Source organism: Netta rufina, assembly GCF_964035555.1.
Source record: "Netta rufina genome assembly, chromosome: 2".
Classification (NCBI taxonomy): Eukaryota; Metazoa; Chordata; class Aves; order Anseriformes; family Anatidae; genus Netta; species Netta rufina.
Window position 1 is genome coordinate 46,228,698 of NC_140124.1, and position 8,798 is coordinate 46,237,495.

Genomic DNA, 8,798 nt, shown 5'->3' on the forward strand with positions numbered 1-8,798 from the left:
GTTGCAGTTGTAATGGCACTTGGGCAGAAATACTTATTCTTGATTTAATTTTACTTAAAGCATTTCACAAGCAATACTTTAATAAAAATGCTTCATATAAGTGCCATTAAAATGACTCTCAAAGACTCTGATTGTCCTTTACCATTAGTCTTCATCCTCGCAGCAGCTCCTCACTGTGTCACATGAAACTCCTACTCTCTTGTTACTTTATTATTCCCTTCTAGGATTTTAACATTATAGCCCACTTCACACCTCCTCTACCATGCTGACAAATGCTACTGTGACCTATGGTGCAAATCGCAGTTCTAGTTATATCCATAGCATCAAACCTGCAAAATCTACAACATGATCTGTCTCTGACTTGGTCATCCCCTGATTTCTTTATGCTTCAGCATCCCCAGCCATAAAAGAACGTTGTTCTTTGAGATTTATGGCTGCAAACCACAGAACAGAGCTATCTATTAGTGCTACTTATAAGGAGTTTTCAAGTGTGCTGCAGCCTCTTTGGACGACTGAAACCATGCCAGGATTAATTATATCTGATAGACCTAACAATAAAATACTGGTGAAGGGTTCTGCTGGACAGGAGCTATCAACCAATGATCTAACTAACATACTTTCTTCTTGTTGTATCTGCTTGCTTAATTATTCCTTGATGAAGAGGAATAAATATGAGACACCATCTCCAGCAAGCTGCCCTCTTTCAGTTCTTTGCTAAGGTAGTCTAAACAATGCTAAACTGTTGATTTAGCATTCCTGTGGCAGGTTATCTTTCTTTTCAGGAAAAGGAACAGCTCAACTCTCCGTTCCCAAACCTCTTTGCAACTACCCCTTACTGCGTTCAGCTGGGTGCTGGGAGTTCGGACCAAAAGAGCTGAAACTGCCTGAGAACATTTGCCACTCACATGCTGCAAGTGTTCAGAAGCTAATCCTGTTTATGCAGTTTAGCTTCATTTCCAGTCCTTTGCACCAAAATCCCAATGCAATGCAATTTGTACACAGGAGTACACATGGTTTTGGCATTATTTGCTAAATGCTCACCCTCTCTTCATCTGTTTTTGGGTCCGAAGACACGCTACAACAGAATAGCCACACAAATGCATAGGACTGTGTATATGACGAAGGGCATCAGAAGATGCTTGTACAAGTACATTCAGGTGACAAAAGTATCAGAGAACTCTTGAATAAAAGACATTGAAATAGAGCTGGAAATTGTATTAATTGTATTGCAACATCTGAGCAAAAGCTCACTGGAATCGGACAGCTTGCTTTGAACGCTTCATCAGGCATGTTTCTTGGTAATAATCCAAACTAAAAACCTAGCCAAACAATAAACATCTGGTAGACAATACCCTTTGGACTAATTTGGGACCAAATACAAATTCATTCGGTGCTCAGGTCTCTTTTGAATAGAAAGCAATCAACTTTGGGTTTTGTCATGATATATTAGGCAAGGCTTTGGAGAGAAAACTGATTCACTACATTCATTCATGTGGAATTATAGCAAATCTAAAATTTACTCCCTACCCTCATTCACTACCCTCACTCAGCTGAAATAGTTGAGGCTAATATTACAGTAACTCATTTTTCAAGTGAGAATGTGTCCATGTGTCACTTCGTTGTGACTCTGACACGGGATCACTGCCAACCTCGAAGGAGTGCCTTGTGGAGTTTACGTAAATCGTCCCATATATACTTGGGAAAGCCTAGTTTTTGTGTTTATGTCTCCATTTGCTGACTGTCTAAGCCAAAGCTGCAAAAGCGAAGACTCACAGTCCTGGATACTTGCCAGGAAAATGTAACTCTAGCCCACCCTCTGCCCAAGGTACAGGCTAAGAAACCTTCATCATTTGTGTCATATCAGTCGTGTCCCTTCCCAAGGCTCCGAGTGCCGAGCTGCAGCACAGCCAGCCTCAGTGTCAAGAGTAATACAGCCAGCACCGCCGCGAAATAAGCGGGGGTACCCAGCTTGATTACAAACTCTCCAGATTATAAAGCAGCCTGTTGAAAAATTCATAGGAGTCTCGCAGCTAACGCGCTTGGTAGCTCCGCGCTGCTTGCAACAAGCTCCCGTCTTGAAGCCTTTGCTACGGGGGTGCCAGACGGGGGGAGGCGACTCCGGGAGCGCTCAGCCCAGCGCCGGGGGTGAGCCCGAACCTGCAGGGCGCCCCGGGAGGGGCGAGACACTGCGCTGTGCCTGAAAGGAACAAAAAAAAGAAAACAAGAAAACACCTTTCTCCGCGTTTCTCCCCCACCCACCTCCCCTATAGGGTCGGGAAGTGTGTAAAGTCGATTCCTAGGTGCGACCCCTTCCCACAGCCTCTTTCCCTCGGGGCCGGGCAGGCAGCGGGTCGGGGCCGCCCTCCGCTCGCTCCCAGCGGGGACGGGGCTCCCACTGCCACCCCCACCCCGAGCCGCGGGGGCGGCGGCGGAGCGGGGGGGGGGGCTCGGGCGGGGGCCGCCCCCGGGGGACAGGAGGAGCCGCTTGCCCCCGGCGGGGCCGTCCGGGGGCAGGGCTCCGGGAGCTGCCGGGCCGGGCTGTGCCGGGCCGGGGGCGGAGGAGGCGGGGAGGGGGAGCCGCTGCCGTCACCGAGGCTCCCGGCTCGCTCGCCCCGCCGCCGCGGCAGCCCCAGCCCCGCTCCCACCCCCTCGCCTGCCCCCACCCTCCTTCCCTCTCCGTCTCGCTCGCTCTGCCGGCGAGAGCGGTGTTGCCGCTCTTCCCAGATGGCAGCCGGCAGCGCCATGCAGCCTCCCGCTCCTCCTCCTCCTCGCCCTCCTCTCCGGCTCTAAGTCAATGCCATGCTGCCGCTGCTCCTCCCGGCACTGCTGGCCGCCTGCCTGCCACCCTGCCAGGGCTGGAGCCCCTCGGCGGCCGCCGGCGGGCAGGAGGAGCAGGAGCAAGAGCTCTTCTTGCCCCCCGCCAACTCCTCCTCCCGCTCCTTGGCCGGCCTCGAGATGGACCTCGACGGGGCAGCGAGCAAGGAGGAAGGCAGCACCGCCAGCCCGGGCACGCCGGCTGCCGCTAGCCAAGAGCCTTTCCCTTCTGCTCCCACCTCCTCCGGGCAGCAGCAGCAGCAGCAGCAGCAGCAGCAGCGGCCCCAGCCGCAGGGGCAGCCGCAGCCCGCCGAGGACCCGCACTGCAATATCAGCGTGCAGCGGCAGATGCTGAGCTCGCTGCTGGTGCGCTGGAGCCGCCCGCTGGGCATCCAGTGCGACCTCCTGCTCTTCTCCACCAACAGCCACGGGCGGGCCTTCTTCTCCGCCGCCTTCCACCGCGTGGGGCCGCCGCTGCTCATCGAGCACCTGGGGCTGGCGGCCGGCGGCGCCCAGCAGGACTTGCGCCTCTGCGTGGGCTGCAGCTGGGTGCGGGGCAGGAGGGTCGGCAGGCTGCGGGGAGCCGCGCCTCAGCCCCCCGCCGCCTCCTCCTCATCCTCCTCATCCTCATCCTCCTCATCTTCCTCATCCTCCTCCTCTTCTTCATCGTCGTCGCTCTCCTACCCGCCGGCGGCGGAGCCCGGCCAGTACTGGCTGCAGGGCGAGCCGCTGAATTTCTGCTGCCTGGATTTCAGCCTGGAGGAGCTGAAGGGGGAGCCGGGCTGGCGGATGAACCGCAAGCCCATCGAGTCCACGCTGGTGGCGTGTTTCATGACTCTGGTCATCATCGTGTGGAGCGTGGCCGCCCTCATCTGGCCGGTGCCCATCATCGCCGGCTTCCTGCCCAACGGCATGGAGCAGCGCCGCAGCACCAGCACCACAGCCGCCACCACCGCCACAGCCGCCACTGCCGCCGCCGCCGCCAAGTAGCCTCGCCCGGCGTCCCCTTCCCTCCCTCCCTCCTCGTGTGCTGCCGAGGGGCTCGGGCCGGGCCGTGTGGCGCTGCCCCTGCCGTGGTTTTTATGTTTTAAAGCGTCTTAAACGTGTGCTGAGGGGCGCGAGCGGCCGTTGGGGGCGAGCGGCCGTTAGGGGCGAGCGGCCGTTGGGCGCGAACGGCCGTTGGGCGCCAACCGGCGCCGCCTGAGGGGAGCCGCTCCCCCGCGCCGCCGGAGACGACCAGATCCTGTGTGCTCGTTTTCTACCTTTAATACCCGTTTTAAACGAACCTTTTAGTAAAAAAAAGAAAAAAAAAAAAAGCCTCCCCCCCACCAAAAAAAAAAAAAATTAAACGTGGAAAATAAAAGACCCTCCCGTTCAACCGCATTCGTTGTAGTCAGCAGCTTTTTTTTTTTTTTCTATATGAATTCAGTCCGAGCGATTTTTATTTTTTTTTTCTTTATTTACCAAAATAAGTCTCTTTTTTTGGCGGGATCTCGAACTGAAGCGGTCTGTATATTGTAATTGCCGAAGTTGAACTTTAACGAACCTTTTGCACTGTATTTGCACTGTTGAGGTAGTGTGTAATTATTATTGTAGCTCCACGTTACTCGGCTTTTAATACAGAGGTTTTCTTCCTGGAGCCTCCGTAGCCTTCTGTGGGTCTGTTTCTGCCGGGCTGGACAGGAGGGCTCAGCCGCCTTCCCCATCTCCAAGCTGGCCACGAAGCTCGTCCTTCCCTGCGAGAGGATGTCACCGGGGTTGTTGGTGGAAAAAGGGAATGCCAAACCCTTCCCTAATGGTGTTTGTCCCATCCTTGCAGTAGATTTAAGTCTGTATGCCTACCTGGGGTGGGGTGAGGGGGGATGGAGAACATCTGCATCCCCAAAAGGTGTTTGCTTAGCACAGTTCCAGGACTGTGGCTTTCTTGTCGCTTTGAGGTCGGGTGGCTCCGAATCTGGGAAGCTCAGGCCTTATCTTTGAGATATATTACAAGGAGCACAGTGGCAATTTTCCGACCTCCACAAGAACATTCCTCAAAAACAGCTCAGCCCCGGCATATTTGTTGAAGATGTGGTAATACTGTACCGCTTTTTCACCTACAAGTCCATAGGGCTGTTCACAGGTTGCCTGTGGGGTGGACAGAGGGGAGGAACTGCAGGTCCACACTTAGATTACAGCCGCCACTGTGCCAGTGTGCAAGAAAGAAAGGTTTGCAAGGTTTCTTCTCTCCTGTCCAAGCAGCCAGTTGCATAGCCTGAAATACCATTCAGTGTATACCTGCAACTCTTTAGCCTTATGAGAAGTTGTTTCTTTTGCCTTAGACACTCTTAGTCCAGCTGAAGTTTCTGAAACCAAAATGTAAGCTAAAGTGAGAAAGGTTTGCAATAGGAATTCTCATTCCTTTGACAACATCAATGTATTTAATTTGTTAGGAACACGTGAACTCACTTGGAGGCTAATTTGATGTATTTGTAATGTTGTTTTCTTCCCCATGTTTTGGTGGAAATGACTGGATGAAAGGTCTGGAAACATTAAATTTTTAGGATTCTGTAGCTCAAGGACTTTTTTCTTATTCTTTTTTTATTTGAGAACCAAATAAAAAAATGCATGCTCTATGTGTATACTGTCTGGAAGAAAACACAGACAGAAACAGATTGGTAAACAGTATAAATAAATTAAATCAAGATTTTAAAATCTTCCATGTTACTGGGCTACCTCTACATCCACTTTTTCTCTTGTTGATTGTAACGGGTGTTCACTTGCGTAAATGTTGCATTGGGTTGTTTTCGGGAAGGAGAGTCCAGTCACCACGAGAAACATGCATTTGACCTGTTGATCTGAAGGGCACGTTCCCCCGTGTGCTTCGTTTGCAGAGCCCAGCTTTTCTTTCCACGACGTGAGAAGCTGATTGTTATTTCCGCCGTGTGAGAATTGTTCTGCACAGAAACACAACGTGCTAGAGAGCGATTATTTGCCTACAATGCCCCGTGTGAGGGGGAAGCCCTTTCATACTGAAAGGCAAGGCTACCGAGGAGCATAAATGCGATGTTAACACCCTCCCAAAAGAAAGATGCTCTGCATATGAGATAACCCTCGGAAGGGTTGCTGCACCAGGAGAATATTTCTGGTTAACAAGATGCGTTTAGGCAGAGAGTTAACAACTCCTGCTGAAGTTTTGCTGCTTCTCTAATGTGTGGTGCATAGTATTCGCTGGGGTGCAGGGTGTCTGTGCCTGTGCTGAGTGTTGTGATCTCGTTCTTGCTTATCCTAGTTTCACCAGTGACGTGCTGTTGTTGTTTTTTTGTTTGTTTGTTTTTTGTTTTTGTTTTAATTGCACCACCGTAAGCAAGGGAATGATGTTGCGGTCAGAAGCAGGCAGCTTCAGTTATTAAAGGCTTTTTATTTGCCATTCTCAGACACCCACCAAGAGCCCTAAAACTGGGACAACATGGTTTGGGGTGTGTCTTTAAACTTCTACCAGCATCAGCTTGAATCCAAACAGTGTAAATAGGCAGTGCCATATTCGGGATATTTTGCTGCTAAAGGAAAGAAAAACCCCAAAGGCAAATCTTGTCCAGAATACAAAACCTGCACTGTGTTCAGGGAGTGCTGATCTCGGAGGCAAAGTGCAAAGAGCACTTTAAAGGAAGGTGTTTCCGTAGATCATCACAGGAGAGCTGAGCACATCCCCTTCACAGAGAGAGGGCAGCCAGCGCTTCTGCCCCACAGACAGGACTTCACGGCACAGTGGAGGGTGCAGAAGCTGCCTCCTCTACAGGGTTTAGCCTGGCGTCTCCCAGCCCTCGGGTTTCACTGGGGCAGCAGCAGGGTTGCTCCTGTGAAGAAGAGAGGTGTGCGTTTGGCACCCGCAGCTCTTCTGGATTCTCGGTGGCCCAGGTGGACAGGGAAGTGCCTCTCAGCTGCCATGGGCTGGAGCGGTCACTGTGGAAGGGCACCGTACAAACCATCCGCCTTCTTCGGGCACTGGCACGTCTGCTCCAGCATCAGTAACCCTGCTTCCCAAGCCGTGGCTGCTACTGCGGCTCTATGTAACTGATAATTTTGGGTGGCAAAAGGCTGTGTCCTTTCTCGTGCCAGTTTCCCCCACATCCATGGGGATTTGGGCTAAATTAAACCCAGAAGATTCAAGCTCAGCGTGAAGTGAAATGATGCAACTCCATGCGAGCCGGTTTTAGATTCTGACTCCAGACACCAAAGTGTCTGTATTTATTTTCTCTTTCACTGGCAGTGGAGCTCTATTGTCTTTTTACAGTGTGTGTGTGAATCTTAGCCATTTTTATTCCTTTGGATTTATTTTTAAAACCAGTTGGTAGCAGGGGCAGCATCAGAGCAGGATTAGTCATCCATATCTACTCCTTCATATACTCAGGGAGGGTTTGTATGTACATATGTACACAGATGTATATATACAGGAGGACTTATCGTGTACAAAAGAAGGTCAAAACAAAAAGGGGGAAGAGGTGCTGAGAAACAAATTACACCAAACAAGTAATACTGGCTTTTCCTTGCTAACTATGTGTTTGATCATGTTCCCCGGTAAGTTATCCTGGCTTTATTTATGTACACGTGCTTGTTGGAAAGTAAGGGATACCTAAAAACAGGTAATTTCTCAATTTCCTTTCTATGTAATTCAACTGTGTTCGATTTTTTATTTTACTTTTTCACCCCAAGAACCAGAAACTCCCTCTGAGAGAGCTTCAGCATGAGAAGGTGCTGGGCTTGTATACCGCTGTTAGACTGGTGCAATTTTTTGTTCCATGTTCAAACCTCAGAACTGGCTTTTTTTTCCTCATGTATTTGCTTAGTTTTAGTTCTGTTTTATAGATACATCAGAAGCAGAAGCAAACAGATGAATATGCAGTTTTAGCACAGATGCAGTTTTGCTGTTACTTGGTTCCACATGCGTTCCTGTAATAAAAATATAAAAATGTAGTGCAAGAGTGATTACATATTATGTGAGTATATTACAGTTCAGTAGGTTATTAGTAATCAAGAGCAGTTTCTATATGTCAACATGTGGCTATTTGGGGCAAAATCACCATACTTGGGTAAACATGAGAATAGTCATTTATTCAGGGCTCAGTTCATGAGTTCTTTCGATGATTAATACACGCTGCAACAACAGTACTATTTGTGCAGTAAATATTACTCACTATGAGTAAGGGCTACTGAACCAGGCCCTCAAAAATTTAATTAAATGCCTTACTTGGCTGAGTAAGTATTATTCATTGTGACCTCAGCTTGTTGAATAGAAGTGTCTCCAGGGCTGACATTACGTGATCCCAGGGGCTGCACAGCAGCCCAGTGAAATCAAATAGTTAATTGAAGCTTTCTATGACTAAAGATCAGAGAATCTATTTTGAAGATGTGTATCTAGATATAAGAATAGGTAGTGCCTTGCTGTTCCTCTTGGTTTTTATACACATAGCTTGCAAGTCCGCACTCAGGATTTCTTGGTACAGCGTAGAGCTTTGCTAGTTTGGAAATTAGCTTTTTTCTGAAGCTTGTTTGAAAATACCTATTATTTTTCACAGAATTTTACTAAGCAAATATCACTTTTCTTCAACACATGTCAGGGAAAGGCCTTGATTTAAAACCAAACCAAAACAACAAACAACAAAACCCATTTCAATGATTATGGGGAGATGCATAAACATCAAATCCCAAATGTATTCAGATTTCAAAATAGAAAAAAATCTTTTAAGTCAATAACTGATGTTTAAAAGCATACATTAAATAAAAGACATTGTTTTCCATTTTTACCTCAAAACTAGAACACTTCAAGGAAGATCAGAAATGCAGATGAGTATTTTACCTTGCAAAAGTGATTTTGTGGGGGAAAAGGATATTTCTTTACTCCTGTTTTTGTAGTCATATTCTAATTCTGGCATTCTCTTCCATGATTAGGAATCAATCACAGCTTGTGATGGACGAAGGACTGTACTTCTTGTCCCTTTTTCATA

The 8,798-nt window shown here is 48.8% G+C and overlaps 1 protein-coding gene across 1 annotated transcript; it reads left to right on the forward strand.

Annotated features, from left to right (window-relative positions):
• Nucleotides 1-2,725: 2,725 nt before the first annotated feature.
• On the forward strand, nt 2,726-5,437 carry TMEM158 (transmembrane protein 158). Its single transcript, XM_084281541.1, has one exon. It carries the CDS (start codon nt 2,800-2,802, stop codon nt 3,802-3,804), a length of 1,005 nt encoding a protein of 334 aa, XP_084137667.1. The 5' UTR covers nt 2,726-2,799; the 3' UTR covers nt 3,805-5,437.
• The last annotated feature ends 3,361 nt before the right edge of the window (nt 5,438-8,798 follow it).